The 25,558-nt window shown below is 41.7% G+C and overlaps 1 protein-coding gene across 3 annotated transcripts in view; it reads right to left on the bottom strand.

Annotated features, from left to right (window-relative positions):
- The window catches only part of LOC121167440 (liprin-beta-2-like), a 137,799-nt gene that overhangs the window by 14,354 nt on the left and 97,887 nt on the right, over positions 1-25,558 (bottom strand). For 2 of the 3 annotated variants that reach the window (XM_040996835.1, XM_040996836.1), the window contains 11 exons: positions 22,877-22,969; positions 17,317-17,428; positions 14,508-14,569; positions 13,374-13,449; positions 12,212-12,315; positions 10,337-10,404; positions 8,837-8,894; positions 7,900-7,941; positions 3,721-3,859; positions 2,047-2,188; positions 1,349-1,477 (listed from right to left, as the gene is read on the bottom strand). In XM_040996835.1, the coding sequence (XP_040852769.1) occupies positions 1,349-1,477; positions 2,047-2,188; positions 3,721-3,859; positions 7,900-7,941; positions 8,837-8,894; positions 10,337-10,404; positions 12,212-12,315; positions 13,374-13,449; positions 14,508-14,569; positions 17,317-17,428; positions 22,877-22,969 (1,025 nt within the window). Of the gene's footprint in view, positions 1-1,348; positions 1,478-2,046; positions 2,189-2,596; positions 2,630-3,720; positions 3,860-7,899; positions 7,942-8,836; positions 8,895-10,336; positions 10,405-12,211; positions 12,316-13,373; positions 13,450-14,507; positions 14,570-17,316; positions 17,429-22,876; positions 22,970-25,558 lie in introns of all 3 variants that reach the window. The other variant, XM_040996834.1, reaches the window with a different exon arrangement.

The following is a 25,558-nucleotide window of genomic DNA, read 5'->3' as shown; positions in this document are numbered from 1 at the left end:
ATCTGGAATTAGAAACCAGATTTAGGAACTAAACCAAGATAATCCTTTTTATTTGGAAGGCAGAGTTAGTTACAGACAGAAGGAGAGAGAAAGAGATCTTCCATCTGTGGGTTCACTCCCCAAAATAACTACAATGGCCAAAGATGTGCCAATCTGAAGCCAGTGGCCTGAGGCTTCCTCCAAGTCTTTCACATGGGTTAGCAGCCAAAGGATTTGAGCCATCCTCTGCTGCTCTCCCAGGCCATAAAAGCAGAAAGCTGGCTCAGAAGTGGAGCAGTCAGAACTTGAACTGCCACAATATGGGATTAGGGTGCCAAAGGCAGAAGCTTAGCCAAGTATGCCACAGCACTGGCTCCAGGATGTGAATTTCTTAACCCTTGTCTTAACTGCTGCCCTAAACAAGGCACCCCTCAACCTGCACTGATGAGAGCTGCACTAGAGCTTCTCAATCCAGTGCGCCAAGGCACAGCTGAGGATGAACTACAAACATTCAGAGCTACTGTTAGGAGCCAAAAGACTGGCATTGTGACATGGTGAAAGACCTTAGAACAAACTCAGATCAACTTTCTTGACTTTCCTTTGTCTGTTTTCCTCATAGCACAGGGAGAGGTTTTCTGTGAAGTTAGTTCATCATCTGTCCAAAATTTGGGCCCAAAAAGAAGACAATTCCCTCTGGGATTTCTTTCCTGAGCTTTCACCAGGTAAACATATTACAAGAAAAGAAAAATGAGTCTGTCAACACACCTGGTAGACTTTTGTCACACACTATTGTCCTCTATTTTCACCCAATAGGAAATGATTTTGAAACCATCATTCATTCTGTGGGCCCAAAGGCTTTGTCCCAGGGCCATTGTATGTTTTCCAAACCTTTAAAAATTATTTGCTGACATTCCCTATTTTCCCATGCTTACAGTGAAAGGAGTATACAAACTTCTGAATAATGAGCCTGAGCTAGCAGGTAACTTACAACCCTGTAACTTTATGTTATGACCACCACCCCTTACTGTAAATAAACCTGTACACCTTTTCCCCTATTTGATTTCTGTCCATTTATTCTAGTGAGCCTTCAGGGCTAGGGGGGAGTTTCCTTTGTGCCTTCAGTGTTGAGATGCTCAGGGAGGCTCAAGGCTCCAGAAACCTCCAAATAAAGGGAGCCTTTTGCCTTCACCTCTGTGTATCACAAACACAAGCAACACCCAAGGTGTCAAAGGGGCAAGCTGAGCAGCTCTCCGCTCAGGACTGCTGCCTTCCGTCTCTGAAGGAGGCAGAACATCCAGACCTCCTTCCTCACTCTACTTCGGTCAGGGTTTCCTAACAGCTCTTTGCAGATGGACTGGAAGGGCCTTACCTTTTTTGTCCCTTGGAGTCTCTGGTCCTAGAGAGCCTTGGCCCTGCAGTTGCTCGAAGCCCACCTCGTCGAAACTCTGCCACTCCCGGTGCATCAGTGTTGAAATTTCCTGATTGAGTTCTTCGGATTCTGCATGGAGAGGAATCCATAGAGACTGTGAGGAGATGGTGGCAGTGCACACATTCCTCTGAGGGCCCTGCAGGCCAGACCTTGTGCTCTAGAAGTCATTGCCTCCCACTCCTTCTCTGGAGCTCAAGGATTAGAACCTGTTATAGTCCCTTCATCAGACTAAAACCTCAACTCCACTCCTGGGTGACAAGTGCTCAGCTTTCTGTCTTAAAACACTTAGGACACAGAATGACCCTTAAGAGGGAATTCAGATTCACCCTCATCTGTGTGTCTCAAGTCCATGTAATACAAATGATATGCTGGTGATACAGGTGATATGCTGAGTGTGTGAGGTAGGTTGATGCCTGTACTGATCGACATCTAAGACAACTGGCTAGTGTAGTGGGCATCTTTCATACTTCTCTCTATGGACTCTGAAAAAATAGCTCAAAACATTCTCTTTAAACATGACTGCTTTGTTTTCCTATTGTTGCCATATATGGTGGACTAGGGGCTTCCAAAAACTGCTTTCCCTGTCAAAAAGAAAAGTAATTCCAAACATGTAATTAAGATTATCATTAACAACTTACTTTCCCCAGAATTTTTTGATGCCTTTGGGGCTCCGTTTACCATCAGGTGTCAAGGGAGACTGGGGTCCTGACTCAGTACCCGATGATGTAGATGAGAGGTCATTGGCCATGGCAGTGTCATCCCAACCACTTTCTGTGTCTCCTAAGGTTGAAAGGATGCAACATATGTGAAAGAGAATACAGGACATGACCTTAGGGTCGCTTCTCCCCCAAGCCTGAGACATCTGTTATGGAAGTCTAGAAGAATCTACCCAGCTGTACCTTTAAGGCACAACTCCACACCAAGTTCCCACAGACAGACCACAGGGACTCAAGCACACTTTAAGTTTTCTCTCGAGGAGTTAGTGAGCTCAGTGTTTTAAATCTGGGTAGATAGTGTGTTCAAATTCTAAGAGCTTGGAGTTAAAATACTTGTAGATGATTCCAAGAAGGAGCTCACTTTCTTTCCTCAGAGAGAGATTCAGGAATGCAGGCAGGAAGGGACCAAGGAATTAAGGTAGGGAAACAAAGGCATTCTCACTCTCCACCTCACCTGGAACAGGTACAGTACCTAATACGGGGGCACTGGCACTCCTGCCACGATCTCCAGCCAACCAAGAAGCAGAGAAGCCACATGAAGAAACAAGAGAAGCCAAAGTCCAGCCCAACACAGTTATGAGGGAAGCAAAGAAATAAACAAGAGAGAATCATCCAGCAAGAGAAAAAACTCAAACAGAAAGAAAAATAATCCCATGGAGAAGGATAGGTAAGTGGTCACTGAGCTTGGCCCACAGGCTCAAGTGCACTGACAGGAGGCATCACTGGAAGGGATCAAGTGCTCCTGGTATCACTTTCTGGGAGGCTGAGGTTTCTATATATAGGACCAGGGAGGGAAAAGAGGTGAATACAGTGGGCTTATGCACTTCTTGTGTAGGTGCCAGGTCTTACTCAGCTCAGACTAGAATGAACCAGAGCTGCCATAGTCTAGTCCATGTGTCATTAGACACACTAGTTCAACAGCTTGTCTGCAGCTTCTGTAGCCAAAAGTACAGCACAGGGCTGGCTCAGGCAACGGCTAACGTTGAGCAGTCAGGACAAGGAGAGCTCTACTCAGACCAGAACATTGCCTTCTGTGCCCCACTAAATTTGCTGCTGCTGGTAAAAAATAATCCCTTTTGGATGAAAAGTTGTAAAGACTTCCATGGTTTTAAGTCCCCATCACTAGAAGGATACCTGTAGACTGACATCCTTGCTCACTGACCACTGACTCCATTTGCTCTCACTTGGAAGAGCACATACTATCATACTACTGGGGATAGGGAGGCTGTAGACAAGAAGACAGAGAAAGGAGAGAGAAGATCAGAATCACAGAGGAAGGAGGAGTGAGTCACAGGAGGGGTAGGCAGGGGTTCAAGAGAGGTAGAATAGAAGAGGGGAATGAGAGTGGAGTAACACAGGATATGCTTGCAGCATGGTTTTCTGGGATGCTTAAGTGTTTATCTTAGAAAATAGCTTTCCCAGATACACAGCCTCTAAAAGTAGGACCACCCTGAAGTATAACTTGTTCCAGCTCCCAACCGCTCCACTCTCCAGCTATCCACTGTAACAGTAGGTACTAGGATTTCACATAGTGATTGAAAATATCAATCTGGGCTGCTGTTCCAAAGGCCCTCAGCCCAGGAGTTAGACACTCACTCAACCTCAGCAGGCTGCTCCCGGTGGCATCAGGCTGGGAGGCAGAAGGATTAGACTTGGTGGCCTCTCCATTGGTGGTGGCTCCTGAATGCTTCCCAGGTAACGTTGGATACTTGTGGTCTGACACAAGAGGGTTGTCCTAGTGGGAGGGAAGAGACAGAGAGAGGGGGACAGGTGCTGAATTAACCCTCAGTCTTAAACCCAAATCTAGTGAAATCTTTGGATACAGGAACAATTTCTTGGTTCTACTGGAATCAACTGAAGTTAGGTTGATCAAAAGATCTTTTGAAGACCACTTAGGACAAGAAAGTGGACCAGAGTTCTCAGAAGGGAAGAGATTTGCCCAAGACCACATTGTGAGACAAGGACAGAGCCCAAGCCCAGGGCTGACTACACTTGTCTCTAAGCAAGAAGTGGAGGTGTCTTGCAAAGAGGTATTTGAAAAAATTTACAGAAAATACATACTATGAAAAAACTATGCAAGAGCTTCAAAATGTACACCAAATAACTATGCCTTAATTCCATTTCGATGAAATTTCTGAAACACCCTCATATGTATGTGTGCAGACATACATGCACAATACCATAAGAGAGAAGACTAAGGTCGCTACGGAGTCAGTCTCCCTCTTTTCCAGTCTGGCGCTTCCACTAAGCAGTGAGAACTCTCATTGTGACTAGGGAGGGCAGTTGTCAGCAGAACTTGAGCCAACAGTACAAACTGTTATTGGTCTAGCCCAGGAAAGGGTTATGCTACATCAAGGGGATTAATGTAATCATCTGAAGCTACAGAGAAAACATCTCTATTGTGTTAATACTTATTTTAGAAAATATCATGTTAAAGCAAAGCAAGAAGGTGCACACTCAGGCAAGATAACAGGAAGTAGATGACAGAATTCATGCCAAAGAGAGTTTGTTAAGGAATCTAGAATCTTTATCTGCATGAGGCACAGCCTAAATGCAATGGAATCTTGTATGTGGACCCTGGGCATGAAAAGGGTCCTAAATGGACAAGCTGATTAAAAAAGTAATAAAGCTTATTTGATCAAGAAGCATATGGTCCCTGAATCTGCAAACCTGAGGAGAAAATGCTGTGAGAGTGAAAATAAAAACAAAGAGAGTAAAAGAAAGAGAGAAGAAGGCGGAGAGGGTGAAAGGGAGAGAGAGATTTGAAGCAATTGCAGGAAGACTAATCAGATTTCAGAACTGACAAACAGAAATGGGACATTTGACATGGCCAAGACAGTTTTGGAAATTTCATTTAGCACAAAGGTGCAAAGCACTTCTGAATTCAGCTTAGCCTGTAAGTATATGTCTTAGAAATCAAAATCCAGCTCATTCATTGAATATTAAATATATCTCCATACAGAAAAGCTCTTAAAGAGATATCACAAGAAGAGGTAAAAATCACTAAAAAAAACCTGAGATACTGACCAGTGATATAGAACTAATTAATATCTTTAAAGGATGAAGACTATGAGATTTTCAAAGTTCATGATGACCCATGAGATAGATGTTGAACATGATCAGACATGTGATCAAAGCCAATAGTTTCCAAATGCTAGATCCTATGCCTGCTGCTTCATATTTGCCTAAGGCACTTGCAGAAAGCAACACTAATTATAGGTTCCTTTCCAGCTGTATAAATCAGCCCCTCCATATGTACATCTCAGGAGTCTGAATTTTTTTAAGCTTTATTTTTTCATTCACTCATTTGGAAGGCAGATTGACAGAGTGGGAGAGGGAGAGGTGGGATAGCAAGATCTTAAAATTGCTGGTTCTCTCCACAAAGGCCTACAGCAGCTAGGGCTGAGCAAGTACCAACCTTGGAGCCCAGAGCTCCAGCTGAGTCTCCCACGTTGGTGGTGAGAACTCAAGTACTTGAGGCATCATCTGCTGCCCTTCCAGGCACAGCAGCCAGAAGCTGAAGAAATGGAAAAACCAGCACTCTGATATGGGATGTGGCATCTTAAGTGGTGGCTTAATTGTAGTGTGACACAATGCCCACCCCAAGAAGTCTACAGTTTTAATAAGCATCTCAGATTAGTATAATACGTAGATACTGGAATGGTTGGTCATGGGAAGGGTTTGGAGAATAGAAAGCCTATTACACAGGAAGTGCCCAAAGGGGAAGGGCTGTCATAAATAGGTTTCTAGTTGTGTCATCACAAAGCTCTCCCAAAACAGGACAGAGAGACTATACAAGTTTGGAGCTCCCTGAGGAACTGAGATGTACAGAGAACATGCACCTGACATGAGGATAGGGTTCAGACCTATAAGAAACACACTGAAAGGACTCTATTGTGTTCTATTAAAAGGATTCTCTGTGCTCTTTTCAGGCCAAGGAGAAAAGCTGTTAAGAATAACTCACTGTTGGAAAAGCTAGTGTGATGTTAAGGCATGATATGGAGGAAACAGGAATCATCAAATCCAGTCTTGTTCCTCTTGTGTCCATGAAGAATAATTCTGGTTATGGGGGAACGACACCACAGCCAAGGCAGCTGCTAAACAGAAAGCAGTCTGCCAGAGGCAAACAAATCCCGGGTGGAGTCAGATTGACAAAGGCAAGACTCGGTGGACTCTCAGAACCTTTGGTTTATCATTTTTACATAGGGAAGCACAATCCCTGCGCCAGGATTGCTGTGAAGCCTAGCACACAGAAAATATCACCTTTTGGGACCCAGAGTTACAGCAATCTGGAAGAGCACTCCCTAGATCAAGGAAGGTACAAGTTATACTACATCTTGATAGTCACACTCAAGTTTAGTACAGAGTATAACCTGAAGAATGTATTGAGAAGTTGGTACTGATCCCAAGCTGACTGAACAGAGCTCTAAATACCGTAACCTCATGCACATAAAGCGAAGTGCAGACCAAAACACAACACTCAAAGGGGCCCAAGGGAATTTAAGTTTCTTCAGGACTAGAAGAAATTGATTTATTCCATAGGGAGAGCCAGACTCGGTGGACATACACTTCAGAACGCCCAGAAGATGTGTCTAATAAAACTGGAAAAGAATCCAAGGAGTGTCTTTGGCTTACAGAAGGCAATAGCCAAACACCAATTTGCAGGATGCTGCAGATAAATTCTTGTACCTGTGAGATCTGAGGAGGACATTGGTGGATGTTCATGTGAGGAGAGTGGTGGCCATATTCTATGAATTGAGGTTGCACAGATTAATGTGAGACTAATGGGGGATGAGGGACCGCTGGAAGAAGGATGTAACTGTCTCCATAGGAATGAAGCCTTTCAATTCACCAAGAACCTTTTAGTTTAACTTCAGACTCAAGGGAATGTGTATTTGAGCAACTGGAAGCAGAAGCAGCCAGAAGACTTTTGCACTATAATTCAGATGACTCAAGGAATGGTGGCCCAAATGAAACACAAACTGCTAGAAACATAGAAGCACAGAAAAACCTCTTATTTAGGTATGGAGTGCAGAAGGACTTTCTTCTTAAACAGATTTGAACAGATAGAGATGCTCTAGTCTATCATCTTGATATGAAAATATAAAAGGACTCTCTTGGGCAAATTTCCACCCGCAAAGAGAGCCCATGTCTCATATGCATAGCAGAGGATGGAGAATGGACATGCCATTGGTTCATTAAACATTTTCTATAGAAAGCTATAAATGGTAGTTGGGTGTGAATGAAATTCTGTTAATTATGTAAAACATCAGTTCACTGTAATTTTAACATTTGTATACCAGCATGGAAACTTAGTTCTTTTTTACAATAGGTTTCCTGGATTGTTCTAATGGATTTTTTACAACATGACTTATTCAGTAGAGGGAGACTAAATGTACTCTGTGTTTTGAAAGCATGAGATATTAACACAGAAAGGATGAGAGCTTTCACAACCTTCTAACTGACTGCTGAGGACATGACATCCTTCCCAGTAATTAAATGTAGATTGCTTTGTTAAAGAGTAATTTCTTTGCACCTAAAAAATAGAGGTAATAATAACAAATCCTATTTCACATGTAATGGTGGTAAAAGCACATTATACAGTTAGGCAGATACAAAAATAAAACTAGATATGAAATTGTATGCTTCTTCTTGCCTTTTTACCCTTGTATTTAACATATTCTAAAAGTTACAAAAGCTGCATATTGCTAAATCAAAACACTGTGGAAAATTGTGCCACCACAAATAGGTGGTGAGGACAGGCAATTAACATACCTTGGATCCCGACACCGGGGAGCGCTGGTTCCCATTGACACTCTAATGACAAGAAAGGTTCCAATGATGTGGAGACAAAGAGACCTGTGTTAGTCACAAACAACAACCCCAGAACGCCAGTCTCCTCAAATCCTTATCTTCATGTCAGATAATCCCCATTCATGCCAGGAAACACAGGTTCTTGTCCAACCCCAGAGACAGATGTCCTGGATAGCTGCCAGCAATGCGACCAGGGGGAGCAGGAGGCACATGATCTTGGGAACAAAGCCACTGAGTGAGTCTATGGCTCCTGCTGACTCCTGCCTGGCACACTGCTGGAGGCCAGGAACAGTAGGCAGCACAGGCTCACTTAAGGGTTTCTATTAGGGGAGGATTCTATGCTCTCTCATGACTAAGCTCAAGAGCCTCTGACCCTCCCCTTCTGCGTGGGGTCTACTCACTTGGTCAAGGTTTACCCTAATACAAGCCACAGAGCCTTCTGTCTCTACACTCTTATACAACTCCCTCTCCAACTTTTTAAAGTATTTTAGACCTTACTCCTGGGGCATCTTCTTTATCTATATTACTTCCTCATTCCAAACCGCCTAAATGCTCCCAAGGGCTCTGGACAAGTAGGACCAGTATTCAAAGACTCTTCTGTGATGCACGGCTCTGATTTTTGTCTCTTGACCCCATCATTTTCTCAAACCTGTCTACATCCCTAGACTTATCCACCATTTGGCCCCTTCTTAACTTCTTTTATTAACTCTAGGCAGCTCTGTCTCTACAGTATCTTGAGCCACAACTGCCTGGCTTTCTCAAAATGTTTATGTGGTTTATTTTGCCCCAGTAACCCTGCAAAAGTCTCACAAATAAAAACCAGGACATTGCTTGCAATCCCATTATTATGCTGGACATAAGAAAGTAACTCAGTCATCTCGGTGACTGATGCACGGACCTTATCCACAGATTCACTTCTCAAGTCTTCTAGGCTACAGGAGAGTTTTTTCTGAGACCTGGAGAAACCCAAAAGAAAATGAACACAGAAAGAGTTACTAGAAAGAGTCACATGGGACAACTAATGTTTAACTGATGGTTTTTCTAGGGTTTAGAAACAAGGCCATAAAACAAATGCCTCTCATAATAGCCATACTACACAAGATGAGTAAAGTCTGACAGTGTATTGGCAAGGGCATGTGAACATCACTTAAATAAACATGTCCTTGACATTGCTCTAAAGGCTAGAATACACTCTATCCTGTTGGATCATTGGAAGTTGACTATTACACAATCATAAAGACTAACATCTTCAGAGTCAAAACCAAAGCAAAGCAATGATACTGGCTTGTGTGTGAGTCTAGGAATTATCCAGTTGGTCTTTTTGTAGAATGGAGATGAGCACATCAGCAACCATTGCTCTGGAGCAGCACCTGCTGTGATTACCCAGTCCTCTGTTCTGGTCTCATATACTCAGAAGAATTTTGCTAACACAGGGGTTGTCTTGCAGAGAAGGGCATCCAATGGGGGATAAAGAAGGGACGATGCTACCAAACTAGTCACAAGGGTCATCTTGTGACCAGTGTCCCTGGCAGTCATACTTCTCAGTTTATAATGAATAAATACACTTATGTCTATACATTGTTCTCTTGGATCTGAACGGTCTGAGGTCCACAGTTGACTTCACCTAAGTGAACTAATAAAACTTCTTACTGTGAAAAATTAAGGAATGACCAATCACTCTTTGACATTGCCACTGTTCCATTAGGAACAACCACTCTGTGGAAAGTGGGCTCTAAGTGTCAGCACCAGTTTGGGAAGACTTCTGCCATGCTTGTGAGCATCTTCTCCTGACACCTTGGCTGAAAGAGCCTGTTGCTGGTGAAACTGCCACAGCTTCCTTACACAGGTCTCATCTTGAGAGCATATTCTAAGGAGCAGATATAAGGAACTGCTACTGGACTTATTTCAGAGGGAACTTGACATATGGCATCCAAGTGATCCTATATACCAGTCCATTAAGTGTAGTATTTTGTGAAGAATCCTCAAAGTTACTGGACTGACTTCTCTGGGAGGAGTCATAATTCTCCCAAGAGAGACTGAGCAGGAAATGTCTAGTGGTAAGGACAGCCCAAAGGGGCTAATGACAAAGTTGACATATTACAAGATGTTCTCAACTCCACAGAGCAACAGGAGAACATGGATGGATTACAGCCTCCTCTGCTCTAAGGTTCTAACCCCTGACCAGACTTTTCTCAGTGGTAATGATCCAGACTCTCATTTTGTGGGAAAATAAGGACTTCTGCAACCCAGAGAGAGAGACCTGGTTGTTGACTATGAAGGGCAGGTTAGAACCAGGCACCTGTGCTCACCCTGCGTGATCAGACATTTATTAACTTCAGGAGTCCCCAGCAGGAGCCTGAGAACACAGAGATTCCAGAGAAACACACAGACCTCCTACCTGGTTTCCAGTGATTTCTGGGGAAGTGGAGGCGGCCCCACTGTGGGGGAGCTACATCTTGGCGACATCTGCACCAGAAACAGGAAAGATATCACAGAGGCCAGTTACTGTTTGGAAAGCATCCATCACCCTTTGCACTTATTTGGAAAATTCCTTTGGGGAGTCATGCTGTAGGGGGTGGATGCAACCATATGAGTACCTTGCTCTTTCCAGATGCCCCAAGGGGGTAGGCATATCATCCTAGCTAATCTTGTTAAGCCAACTTGTCTCTTTCTGGGCTCCAGACCTTAGACAGAGTTCATATCCTGCCAATACAGTCCTGAGATATGGGCTCCTGGGCTTTTGCTGACCCTTTGCTTTCTAAATACAGCTGTTCTAAATATAGCTTTTCCTTTTATTTAGTGAGCCACTGCATTCTCTCTTAAAAATATTCCCTTCTGGCTTAGGTTACCCAGAGTCAGTATCTGTTGCTTACACTAAGAGAATCCTAACTGATAATAGCACTCAATAAACATCAGCAACATCTACTGCCTATCAGGCCCTACAGTAGTTGAGAAGCAAGCACTCTCCTCTGTTGGAATGCAGATAAACAAACTGGGATAGACCAAACAATACAACATGTTTTTACGGCATTAACATTTTTAATGTTATTATGGGAATAGAGGGAAGAGGTTTCCTTTCATCCATGGAAAGTTGAGGCAGTCATCAGAGGGGGAACACTTGAGATCAATTTTGAGAAATGAGAATGGGCTCACCAAGAAGGCAAGAAAGAAAAGAGCAGTCTTGGTAAAGCCAGGATAATAAATGGTGGTTCAAAAAATACAGTGCTATGTCCTCAGTGTTCTTCTGATCATGAAGATTGCCTCCTCCCCCATCCACAGTATGTTTTTAGTCTACCATAGGACGGACTTTGACATTATAACCTAGTTGTTAAAAGCCTGGACTTTGTAGTCAGATGGCCCTAGGTCCAAGACAAGGTCTTGCCACCTACTTAACAGTATGACCTAGGGTATGTTACTTATCATCCCTGAATCTCAGTTTCATCACAATGAAATAATGATCCCAGTGGGGTATCATTAGGAGTAAAAGGGGTGAGCCAAGTGCAGTGCTCATTGCAGTGACCACACAAGGGTATTAAGCAAGGTTTGGCTCCTGCTATCTTGTAATCGCCAGCAAACAGGGGTACTTGTTCTGATTTACAATTAGGTCACTGGACGACACATTCGCTGTTCTCGTCACTAAAATGATTTAAGCCATAGAAGGCTACATTTCTGTTTAATCATTCTGGAGTTTTACAAATCTTTTATAAATCTTGCCTGTGTCTACTAGCTTATGTGCCTATTTGATGTTAGTCTAAATTTAGAGATTAATATAATAATACTAGATTTCATATGAACAAACGAAAGAGAAGGAAAAGTTGAATACTATCAAGGTTGCAAAGGCTATGTATAAAGCAGAGATGTCTCACTTCAGGAGTGACAGTAACCTCTCTAAATGAGAAAGATACATTGCTAAAAGTCAATATTTGTTGAATCTTAGTGAGGATAAGGCATTAATGCAGACCCTAGAGAAATGATGGTAAATAAAACGAATACTACCTTTGATATAGGCATACTTTCTAGAGTAAAGACAAAAATAAACAAAGAATCTGATCAAAAAAGAAAATTGCAGTTCTGGACCATCATTTATCATGCTTCCCCCAAGCAGAATATAGGCCTGAGTCTTGGTCCCTACCCTCACTTCTTTCCCCAAGATGAGGATCCCTCCCTGGATTGAATTATTCACTGGTCAAGATATGCACTAGATCATCCTCCCAGCTCCAGACAAGCTCTAAAGAGGCTGCTGAAACCCAACAGAATGAATGGAAAGCAGTACCTCATGTTTAAATAATTCTTCAGAGTCTTTATTTGTGGTGTTCCACTTTCTGAAACTGCCCTCCATATCTTCTTCATTCATGGGCAGAGTTCTCTCTGAGGGCCCTGGAAGCAGAAGAGGTGTATCACTATCATGTGAACTGCTTACAAACCTATAGTTGTATCACAAAATACTAATATGATTTCTCCTTCATTAAGAAAGACCAAGAAATACAGAGAAAAACCAAGAGCATGATTCATTAGATGATTGAGGGCATAAGAGCAAAGGCTATTAATAGGGTCATTTCAAGGCCAAAGCTCCTCTATGCAACTGAAAGGAGGGCTCTTGGCCACAGGCCATCAGGTCCTAACATTAACATTGACCTGAACCAGGATGCCAAAGGATTACAGAAAAGCAGGCTGGGATATATGTGTGTGGGCAGCTGGCAGAAATCCCGGGCAAGAGACCAATCAACCACAACCCTGCAGAGGTTTGGCTTCTTCCCAAGCACAGGAAGGAGCTCCATCAAAATCAGAAGCTCCTGGATACCCTGCAAAGCAGCCCTCTTCTGTGAAACAGCTGCTTGCACAGGATCTGTGTTGGAACCCCAGGTAAAGGGCACAACTGCCAAGGTGTACAGCCTGATGCATTCACCATGGTGTCAAAAGACCAGAGATGATGCCTGCATATTGCATTCAGTCTGGGAAGGAAATAGGAAACACAACAGCTGTCCCTGTCTGATGACTCCCCTGTAGAAACCTAGATACCCAGAGACTTAAATAAGGGTGTCCCAGAATGTCGTGAGCTACTGGAACTATACTCTAGCAGGATTACAAATTCTATTCCTTAGTGGGGGCTCTGAGTAGATTTCTGATCCATGTTTTGATTCTACATGCTACCTCTAAGAATTGTCCTGATACCCCAGAGACCCCAGAGGGTAAAACAGCGTAAGAGTTCTGGCTTCTGGGTGATATGGATAAGCCCTGGAAGCTCTGAGCTATCACTTGACAAAATATCATTAGTTACCAATTGCCCACCATCCAAGGATAAGGATAGTGCATGCAGGCCCTAGCAGGGAATCTTTTGCAAATGGAGGTGAAGCATTTTCTTACAGAATGCCTAGATGTAACACAGTGGATGGAATCTGTTTAGGAGAAAATGGTAGGACTATCTTCTGTCTTACCTTGAGTTGCCATCACAATCTCCTTCTTCCTTCGGTACTGGTTCAAAAGCCCAGTGAGCTCTTCTATCCGACGATTCTGTCACAGTGAGAGGGGAGATTTAGATTAACATAATCAGTGATAATTTTGATGTTCAGGGCCAGGCACACTGAGAAGAAACCCCATATGGACTCTAAAGAGTATCTCAAAGGAAGTTTCCAGGGATACCCAATGAGCTGAAGTTCTAGTGGTCTGCCTAAGAGGCAGCTATAGGAGCTCATGACTACCTGAAGGTTATGAGTCAACAATCATTGTTTAAGATGTCCTTGGTGGGCTTAAACATTTTCAGAAGCATGAAACACATTGTCTCCTTATCCTTTTGAGACAGTCATGGTTGCCTCTGAGTCCCTTGTTACCTTCTGATTCTTCCCTCTATCACCACATAGAAAGACTAAAATCAAGTTTTCAATTTTATTTTAATATACCCACCTACTCTTCAGAAATCTGAGATACCTTACATAAAACAGATCTCAGCATTAGACAAGTGTGGATATGATTATTGATTCTGCTATCTGCTAATTTTTATAACCTTGGGAGAAATTACTCAAGCACTCTGAGTCTCTTTCCCCATTTAAAAGGCAGAATTGCAGTCCTTAGAGATGCTATTTACATAAGGTAAGTGCTCTATATTTAGAGATGGATACTTTATTATTACACAGGAGTAAATAAGCTGGGAAGACTATAAAGTGGTGGGGTAAACTGAGGTACTGCATGCTTCAAGTATCTCTACCATGGTTTTACACTAAACTGTGCATATTGGATATTGGTCGCCTATTTCTGCATTTTGCTAAGGCTCTTAGCAGGAACTTTAATACTGGCAATAATCACAGGGGTAACTTTTCCCAACACAAGTATAAATAGGCACACATCTAATCTGAATTTGGAATATTCAAATTGGGTAGAGTTCCCAAGCATCAAACTTCAAAACAAGTGAGTGAGGCCAAGTCTCTCTAAGGTACAAGTCATTCTCCTGATATATCATCATGTCAATGGTTTGATGAGTAGGGCCTTACTCAGAGTATCAGGGACAAGTGGGGACCAAAAAGGGCCAGGATGGCAGCAGGGAAAAGGACAGAGCTGCTCAGTGGCCATCTTACCTTATCTTCATTGGCAACAAGCAAAGTTTCCATCCCCATTTTCAGTCGCTGAATTTCCTGGTCTAAAGGAATTAAAGCATAGAAAGAATTACTTGTATAAATGTAAACCACTGTCTATGAAAGCTAAAATGTTACCTCAATTCGAACTTGAAGACCTTCAATATTGAAGACCTCCTTCTTTCTTTAAGGAACTTACAATGATGTCTGGCACAGAGTCAGTCTTACTAATGTATTTACTGACTACTAATTGAAGGAACCTAGTATTTTGCATACTGCTCACAGACATTTACCAGCAAAATCAAAATGGCATTTACTCATGGTTGACACAGAAAAACCCAGCAATCATTCACAACCAACATTTCCCAAGAAGACAGAAAATACATTGTCTTACATAGCACAAGAAGACAGTTCTTATCTTTTACAACTTGAGTAGCCATGAACTTTGACTGAAGGACTGATTTGGAAGAAATATCATACAGGCCAACAGATTATAGCAAAGAAGAATTTAAAAGTCAGAAAAATCTACAACTGAATGGAGACTTGGAAAAAATAAAAAATAACTGGCAGTTGGCTTAATACAAACAGTTTGGGGTCTGGCATAATGACTCAGTGGTTAAATCCTTGCCTTGCATGCCCCAAGATCCCATATGGGCACTGCCTCATGTCCCAACTGTTCCACTTTCCATCCAGCTCCCTGTTTGTGACCTAGGAAAGCAGAGCCTTAGGCCCATGCACCTGCATGGGAGACCCAGAAGAAGCTCCTGGCTTCAGATACGCTCAGCTCTGGTCATTGTGGTCACTTAGGGAGTGAACCAGTGGATGGAAGACCTTTCCCTCTGTTTCTCCTTCTCTGTTAAATCTGTCTTCCTAAGAAAAACAAATAAATATTTTAAAAATATATTGGCAGTTTATATGGTCAGAATTGAATAACAAATTTCAAGCTTGTTAAGCTTGATAAGCTTGTTAAATTAAGCAGTAATAAGCAAGCATGCTAGGGCTCCCCCAAAATAAATAAAAAACACTATGGTTAAGGGAAAATAATTTTATTTAGTCATAAACCTACAGAACTTCTCTTTGGGCCAAAAGATCTCTGAGAGTATATGGTAGAAAATTCATGAGTGGCTTTTCCTCACTTTGGATCTAACAGCTTTGACTTTTCAGGCTGGTCTAGAGAACCATGTTTAAGGCCAATGCCTAAATGAGCAAGAGCTCATATTACTGGTTTACAAATTGGCACAAAGTTTGATTTTTTTCAGAGAAGGAACAATATTTACCCTTAAAATGAGTATCGCAAAAGGAACATCACTGTCCATATGAGTATAAGCAAAGTACAGGATACAAGAAACTTAAGTCCAGGTATCTTTTTGTTTTGTTGATGCTTGTTATATCCCAAAAGGATAGCAAATGACCTATAGACTTGGTCTACCTAGTTGTAGGCATTCTTTTTCAGCTTGTTAGTCAAGGCTCCTGGCAGCTGCTATCAGTTTCTGTAGTCCAGTTTGCAGTGAGGAGAGTGATAAGCTCCAGGTGAAGTTGGACAAACCTCAATTCACTGGTCAGAATCCAAACTAAGCAGCAAATAACTAAAGGACTAGGTCTAAGAGCTCAAAGATGATGGGATAGGGTACAGCCTAGACAGTTTGGAATATGGAGAAGCATGAGGAAGTATCAGGATGCCAGGGAAGGCTGCCTGGCCTGGAAGTCATGGCATGGGGAGCTCTCTGCCAATATATGGCATTTCAGATAGCATGGGATACCTCTGTAGGATTGAATCTTCACAGGTAGGTAGGTAGGTGAGATCTCCCCATTGGCTTGAGATGACAGTAAGAATCTGAAAGGGATCAGCATGTTGGTAACTAAATTCCTTCTCCAGCATAAGCCATGATTGCATGGCTCCTATACTCCAGGTGGGGATCTAAGCCAAGCAGTGCCAAGGTCAAGAAGAGATTGTCATGGCACCAATTCATGGAACTGCATGGTCCCCTCCAGCACTATTCTGCATTCGGGTGGGAAGAGAAGTTGGAAGATATATGATACCTCTGCATGCACAATAAAAAGCCATGAATGTAAGAACTTGTGTTAATAAGCAAGACTTGAATTTCTCAGAGAGCATTCATCATTCTCTCATTCGTTCAATAAATATTTCTTAGGAGTCTATCATTGGCCAAATACTGTATGATAGATACAGTTCCTACTGCCAAAGTAATAATGACAATTTACACTGCAAGATCTCACAAAAGCAATCATGAAAAGTTAAAAGGTAGAGTGGCCAAAAGGATTGTTCTGAGGGATAACACTGAAATTGAGCTCTAAAGCATGAGAAAGAACTGATATATATATATATATTATATATATACACACACACATATATATATCTGTATATGATATATTTATAACTGACTTTATAAAAATTATATATATATATATATTTTATATATGGGACTTTGTATAAAATTCAGCAGCTATTAAATGGTTTTTGATCAAATAAAAGCCATATATTGCCTCCATCCTTATTAAAAGCTCCAGAGGTGGTGACACTGTTAACACACTTCAGTGAACAAGCCTTAGAGGCTGCTTTCTGGGCAAGGTAGGGTCTGTGACCCTGATTCCACTACAGAGCTAGCTTTGTAAGCTCATATGCATGAGCATACAAACACACACACTTATACCTGCACATGTCCATACATGGATATATGCAACAGCATGTCTACCCATTCAAGCATACATACACTCATTAACAGACACACATGCTCACTTATAAAAAAGGGCACCCAGGACAACTGTATTTGGTTAGAGTCAAACCACTCACCTCTCTCTGCATGTTCACCATGGAGAGCTGCAGCACGGGAGAGCTGGCTATGCAAACGCTCAATTTCTGCATCCTTCAGGGCCACCTGTTCTTGCAGCTGTGCTACCTCGGCCTGCAAGAGTAACAGAAGATCCCTATCAGGTCAGGGGGGTAGCCAACCATGAAGAAGTGACTTACACCAGAATCCATGATTATTTATATACATGCACTAGGACACATCAGGGATCAGGAGTAGAAGGAAACAGTTAAATGGGGTATGCTATTCATCCCATGGGGTGAATTCTGCTGAATGAACTCATTCTTTTCAACCATCCTGGCCCTGCCTAGCTCTGAATATCAACCAGATCCTTCCAGTACAACCTGCTACCTAATACCAGTGAGGCGAATGGCTGAGGCTGTGTACAGTGAGGGGTGCAGGGTGTCCTTTGTGCATAGATGGATATATTTTTTGCAAATGTGATTTTATGTCAGCTAAGATAATCCATACAATAGCATTTATGTATACCACTGTGACAAGTATGTGAAGATTTCACCTTTCTGCTCCATAAAGGTATTGTAACAGAAATCAAATCATTACTGGTAAACAAAGGGTGAGTCAAGTCTGCTTCCTTCAATACTCTCCCGCATTTTGTGCAGTAATGGCTTCTGCTCAATCTCAGACACACATGCACCCTCATTCAGATATATTTGCAAAACTAATATGTAAGTGCACACACAAAGGTGCACACATATTCTAAATGCACTCACACACATGAGAAGCTGCAGGAAATGGTTCTCATATCTCCATTAAATATGGCAGGTATCATTTCGCACACAACGCTAGCTGTGGTTGTACATGCTTTTCCATGTTCATTAAAGATCAGAATGATAAAGGTATTATCTTATGAGGCACCTTGATTTTGGCATCAGGCAAGCATAGATTCTCCCATTTGCTAGCAGGGTGACCATGGGTAAGTAGGGTAACCTTTTGAGTTTCAGCTGATTTGTAAAATGAAGAAAAGAACACCTACTTCATGAGATTGCAATGAGGATTAATACAGTTAGAATGAAAATGTAGTCTAATACTAAATACATGCCAAGCGTTCAGCAAATGTTAGCACTATTGTTCCTCAGGACAATGGCACACACTACAGGGGCACCTATGCAGGCCACAACTCCCTGTGTGGTAACCTAATCACAACTCACCTTCAGCTCTCAAGGTTATAATATCAGTTTGTCCTTTCCCACAGAGGCTCATGCTAAACTCTGAATCCCTTCAAGGTATCAAATGAGCACTGGTCCTGCTGATGGCTCTTTTACCAAAGGGGCATTGTATTGTTTTTGCACACTAAGGATCAGTGTTCTCTACTTTGTCCATTCTTCTTGTATCCTCGCAAGAAATTATGGGACGAAGCAACAGTCTACAAGTCACTGGGGAGAATGCAAGACTTGCGCAGCATTCACTGTCAAAGTGACAGAGATCCACATGACTAGGCCAGAATGTATATATAGCCTTGGCCAGCCAGTCTGCCTGCCTGCACAATGCAAGGGTTTCACTAATCCCACTAATCCCACATTTGATAGGACATAAGAAGACAATTCTTATAAGGCTTGGAATCCTTGAATCCATTTTTCTAACATTCTTCAAGAGATGAGAACATCAAAGAAAAAGAAGTTTTATGGGGATAGTTAGATTTGCGTACTTCCCTATTTACAATGGAGCTCTGCCCTTTTGACCTGGTCTCCACCCTATGAGGTAGAGCCAGGTCCTACTGCCAAACTTCTTGCTGAGACATGCAGCCTTGAAGCAACCTTTTGTAGCTCACTCAAGGCCTTAGTGCCCATGATTTAAAATTAACAGTGGCAGTGGCTTCTGAAAACCTTAACGTTGGGAATCTCAACCCAAGTGCCTCATTGCTATGAGGGTCAGACAATTCTCTGAAGATATTAAATTGTCTTGTTTCTCTGTATACCATTTTCTCCTTTATTTGTAAACTATGTGGGTACTGGTGTTTGTTAGAAATCTGCATGTCTGATACTTGCTCCTGGTACCAGTTAGACTTAGAAGATGTCAGGGCGTACTGATATTGCTCTGGCAGATGAACAACCTTTAAAGACTGAGAAGTCATCAGCAAAAACTTAACAACATCCAAAAAGCATAGCATTTGACTGTGGGAAATAAGGATGTTACAAGCAAGAGCATGATAATACAGGAATGGCATAGAGCAGATCTGAAATCTGCCCTTGGCCATCCTGAGCCTCTGTTTCATTGCTGGTAAAATGAGAATTATAAAATATATCTACTGAGTTATTTTATGGATTAAATGCTAAAACATTTGCAAATGGTTTGCTATTTCCTGGTACATAGCAAGTACTCCGCATCTGCTAGTTATTAAATAATTCATTTTTAACAAAGATGATATATATAACTTCAAAGGCTTCACCAAAGACTGGCACCATGGCATAACAGATTAACCTTCCACCCACAGCTCCAGCATCCCATGCAGGTGACAGTTCAAGCCCAACACTTCACTTACAATCCAGCTTCATGCTTTGGCTTGGAAAAGCAGTAGAGGATTGCCCTAGGTCTTGGAGCCATGCACCCATGTGGGAGATCCAGAAGAAGCTTTTGGCTCACAGCTTTGGATTAGTTCAGATCTGGTCACTGCATCGTGTCCATTTGGGAAATGAACCATTGCATGGAAGACCTTTCTCTATCTCTGTCACTCTCTCCTCGTCCCTCCAGTCGTCCCTCCCTCCTTCCCTTTGTAAATTGCCTTTCCAATAAAAATAATTTAAAAAAAAAGTTGCACAAGACAGAACTCATTTGGCCAGAATACCATGGTAGGAGGTTTTGAGCTAGACAAAGCAATGCATTAAGAATTTGTGATTGTGAAGTATAGCACATACAAAAAAATTTCTAGAAAGTGGCTGATATTGTGGCACAGTAGATAAAGTTGGCTGGCATCACATATGAAACTGGTTTGTGTTCCAGCTGCTTCACTTTAAATTCACCTCCCTACAAAGGACCTGGGAAAATCAGCAGAAGATGGTCCAAGTCCTTGGGCCCCTTATACCCATGTGGCAGACCTGGAAAAACTTCCTGGCTCCTGACTTTGGCCTGGCTCATACTTGGCTGTTGTGGTCATATGGGGAGTGAACAAGAAGATAAATGATTCCTCTCTCTCTTTCTCCTTCTATCTGTAATTCCCTCAACTAAATAAATACTTAAAAAAAACAAAACAAAACTGTTCTAGCAGGGCCAGCACCATGGCAAAGTAGCCATTTTAGGGAATAAATCATAGTATAAAAGATTTCTCCATCTCTCCTCTCTGTAACTCTGCCTTTCAAATAAAAATAAATCATAAAAAAAAATTTCAGACCCTAGTGTTATGGTCCAGTGGTTATATCCTTCCCTTGAACATTCTAGGATCCCATATGGGCACTGGTTCATGTCCTGGATGCCCCACTTTCTATCCAGCTCCTTGCTTATGGCCTAGAAAAGCAGTAGAGGATGGCCCAACGCCTTGGGACTCTGCACCCATGGTAGATCTGTAAGAAGTTCCTCGCTTTGGACTTTGGATCAGCTCAGCTCTGGCCATTACATGCACTTGGGGAGTGAACTACTAGATGTACAATCTTTCTGTTATTTCTTCTCTTCGTAAATCTGCCTTTCTGAGAAAAATAAATAAATCTTTCCAAAAAAATTTTTCTAGCAAAACTGGTTTTAAAAATAAGCCTATTTGGTACAGAAAAACCAAAATTATATATAAAGTTTTTGAAAAGTCTATGACAAGTTATTATTTTGATTTTAAAAACTGCATGAAATTCAAATATTTTTGTACTCCAACAGGCTTATTTTTAAATTGAATTTTCTGCAAAAAATTTACAGATATGGATTCCTCTAATAAAAAGCTATATTTTACAGGGCCCAGCGCAGTGGCCTAGTGGCTAAAGTCCTTGCCTTGAATGCACTAGGATCCCAAATGAGTGCCAGTTCTAATCCTGGCAGCCCACTTCCCATCTAGTTCCCTGCTTGTGGGCTGGGAAAGCAGTCAAGGATGACCCAAAGCCTTGGGACCCTGTACCCACATAGAAGACCCAGAAGAAGATCTGGGCTCCTGGCTCTGCTCTAGCCACTGTGGCTGCTTGGGGAGTTAACCTTCAGAGAGAAGATCTTCCTCTCTCTCTCTCCCCTCCTATCTGTATATCTGACTTTCCAATCAAAATAAATAAATCTTTAAAAAAATAGCTATATTCAAGTAAAAATAGGAGACAGATCAATCTTGTATGTACTTACTAGCTGTTAAGTTCTTAAGAAAATTAATCTCTGTATCTCAGTTCTATCATCCAAAAAATAGTCTTGCAAATTATTTTATATTTATATACTTGACTGTTACATAGATACTAACAACATGTTTAGTGTTTTAGTAATATGAGAAGTCAAAAAATGTAAATAAAAGAAGCATGGCATCATTCTTTCGTATAATTGGTGAATACCAGAAATTAAGAGAGAGGAAAAGAGATCCAGAAAGAGAAAAAGACACAGGAAATAGTAACAGCAATAACTCTCAGACAGTAAGAGCGGTGTTTGTTTTACAGTTTCAAATTTTCCTATGTTGTTCTTGAATTTATATTAACAATTAACTTTCAAAAAATAAAAATATAAACTAGAAGTTCAAAGCATTTATAACAGAAGTTTTTGTTTAAATCTCCAGTAAATAAGTTAAAATATCAAGAGTGACTACTTGGTAAGCCCCGTGGGTGGCACTGCAGATACCTAAGGGAAAGGCAGGTGTACATAGCTCCCTATAAGGCAGATGCCCTCAAACAAGAACATGTGCCAAGGCTGTGAGAAGGAAATTTCCAGCAGAGCAAAAATCAAACTAGTGGGCTGAATTAAATCCATTTATATTAATCTCTGCACATCAAATGTCATAGGAAAATTAGGAAGAAATACAGTATGAATGAAAGAAATTAATTTCATATACACAAATAATTATTCTTGGTATGTTTTAAATAGCAAGCTCCCTGGGTTAAAAAAAAAAACAGATTTGATTGAGAAAACAAGATGCAAAGTTTATATGAAATTTAGGAATAAGTTGACTGCCTAAAATAAAGCATGCCTATCTTTTCAAAATCTTGTGGGCTTTCCCCATGAGGAGCTTTTGCGAGTCGAATCTAGGTGCCTATTTATTGTAAAGGCAATTACTGAGAGAGAGAGAGAGAGAGAGAGAGAGAGAGAATTTCCACCCTCTGGTTCATGTCCTAAATGGCTGAGACAGCTGGGGCTACACCAAGGCAAAACCATAAGCCTGGAACTCCATCTAGGTTTCCCAAGTAGGTTGCAGATGCCCAGAACTTGGGCCATTTTCTGTTGCTTTCCCAGGTGAGAACTGGCCAGGAGCTGAACTGAAAGTGGAGTGGCTAGGACTTGTACCAGTGCTCTGATATTAGGTGCCTGCATCACAGGCTTAACTCACTGTGCCACAACGTCAACCTGGACACCCTGAGTCTGTGCCTAAACCCTCCCCCCAGAAGTAGTTGTGTCTTCCCCGTAAGTATCAGCTCTGCCTTTTACCTTAGTGGCCTTTAGCTTCCACTCATATTGATTCCGTTCGTTCTCCAACTCTTCTACCTTGATTTTGAGGTGTCGGAGTTCTTGCAGTAACTCCTAGAGGAATCAGGGAGAAAGGCAAAGTTCTTATGGTTAAAGGTAATTGCTAGGTCTTTAAGCCTAATAAGCTCATGCAGAGAAGGCTCTGAAGCAGCAGCTACCTCATCAAGTTCCGTAGTTTAGCTTTAATCCTGACATTTGGTTAGTATTTCAGAACCTGTCGGGTCACTGAAAAACGCTAGAGTTCCAGACATAACAGAAAACAGTTCTTTTCAAAGTCTTTTGCGCCTGTCCCTTCCTCTGACATCTGTATCCTCCATGGGATATGTCTGCATCATGCACAGATACGCTGGGAGCCAGGAAACAGGAAGATGAGAAGTCTGGCCAAAAGGGGACAGCTTCTTCTCTTAGGCAGACAAGATTTGGGAAAGCAGGTTCATGGGAAGTAGTGTTCTCTCTGTCTCTGCCTCTCTGCTAAGGAGTAGGTACCTAGAAGAGCATGGTGATCCTGGTAAGCCTTTATAAAAGAAACGAAAGCCAGCAGGATAGAAGTTAAACAATAAAAGAACAAATACTTGGTGCCAAATGTAGACACGAATATAGGTGGGTGAGGGTATACAGGGAGGGGTAACAGCAGGACACAGCACAGGAGAAGATCTGGTGATATCAGCCCAAAGTACAAGATGAGGCTGGGAGCCTAGGTGGGGACTCAATTGTTAAGGCTCTTAGATGTGAATATGGATTCCGATGCTATTCTCTGAACAACAGGGAGCCACTGAAGGTTGCTGGGTGAGGAAATGTTTGGGTAACAAAACAACTTTTGCCATGCTGGTAAATGGAGGAGCCAGAATTCAAGTCCATCTGACTCCCAAGTCTTTGCTTTTAAAACTACCCCTTTAATAGAGAAGATGCTATTAAGCACATGGCCATGAGCCAAGATTTCCTTAATCACTAACTGCTCCTACTGCCTACCAGATTTGGCATAGAAGTAATCATTGCTTCTGAACTCTAAACTCACATATAGTTGACTTCCTACTCAACATCTCCATATGGATGTTGCCCAGCCATCTTAGAACCGTCAGGTCCCAAATGGAACTCTCAATTCCCAAATCACCCATCTTACTGACATTTTTTGCCACTTCATTGCCTTGGCCGAAACCTGAGTTGCCTCTGTAGCCTCTCTCTCTCTCCCCTTGTATGCAATTCATCACTAAGCTTTATCAACTCTACCTCCAAGCATATAACCCACATGCCTCCTTTCCCTCTATTTCTACCACCCCTACTCTGTTCTAGCAATTATTGTTGGTAGCCTAGGCAGTAACTTCAAATCTACTGACTCCAACAATTTCCAGGGGAATAACATAATTTAAAAAGCATGAGATCCTGGCATGTTAAACTTTAACACATGCCCATTACAACCTGGCCTGATTCAGCTCCCTGTTTGCCTCTTTATCATTATTTCTTCCCAGTTATGTCCCTGACACATCAAAAGTTTGTAGTACTCTTTCCAACTTGGGTTTTCTATCTAGAGCTGTTGATCAAGCTAACTCTGCCCATCCTTCAGGTCTTCCTAAGCAAAGATTCCTGACTTCTACGATGTGTTGTCTCTGCTGACATTTCACTTCTGTAACCTGTGAATCTCTGACACAGTCTGCAAACTTTTATGTGTATGATTGCTTATGGCTAGTTCTCTTCCTGTCAGTTCCTCTGGTCACCAGCATGCCTGACATACAACAGGCACACATTAAGCATAAATGAATGATCACCTGAAACTCAAGTCATTATTTAACTTGTCTAGAGCTAGGAACATTCTGAGAAAATTCACCATGAAGTGACAGTTCTGACACCTGGATTTTGCAAAGCAATTTACTGAGACTGCATTAATGTTTAGGTGAGCATTTGCTAATGTCTGTTTACCAAAATGTCTTCCAAGCTAAGGCTAACACATCCATGATCTGTATCACTGGACATCAAGGCTTTGGTCACCTATTTTGGTTATCAATGAATTTTCTAGGAACTGCCTGAAGAGCTCCAACATCTAGAAGTAGAGGATTCCTCTGTCCATTGTGAATCCTTCAGGCTGGGACTGAATTGGCCCGGCAAAGGTGGAGATACAAGTATGTGGGTTATTATGCCTAAGGACTGCCATTGTGGCAGTTCTTGTGCCTTGTTGATGCACACTATAGAGACTATTAAATCTCCCAATTACACAGGAGGAACGTTTTCCTTAAAATTAATAGGATGACTTAATGGTTCACTGTTAAGGGCAACTTTTTTTCTATTTTTCTCACAGGGTTTGAATCTTGCTAGGCATAAACTTGATTCTTTTTTATGATTTTTTTGCATGGCTTTTTGGTGGCCATAATTTTATTTGATCAGCCCAATAGTCTAATGACATGTATGCAACTTTTAATTTTTTTGGTAATTCAATTTATATTGTTAAAATGTATCTGCTTATATTAAGGGGACAGATTTCATGTGTTTTATATTGTGATGATTTCTTACATAAAATACGGATGATATGAAATAAAAGTGAATTTTGTCTACCATCCAGGCGAAAGAATGGGTATCTGCATCCCATAACTGGGAAGGAGAATACTGTGGCTTCCTTTGCATAACTGCCCATCACTCAGAGCATCTGACATA

This window comes from Ochotona curzoniae, unplaced genomic scaffold, assembly GCF_017591425.1.
Source record: "Ochotona curzoniae isolate NIBS_2020 unplaced genomic scaffold, NIBS_Ocur_1.0 patch367, whole genome shotgun sequence".
Classification (NCBI taxonomy): domain Eukaryota; kingdom Metazoa; phylum Chordata; class Mammalia; order Lagomorpha; family Ochotonidae; genus Ochotona; species Ochotona curzoniae.
The sequence above is the reverse complement of the archived record's forward strand: the minus strand, read 5'-3'. Positions and strand labels throughout refer to the sequence as shown.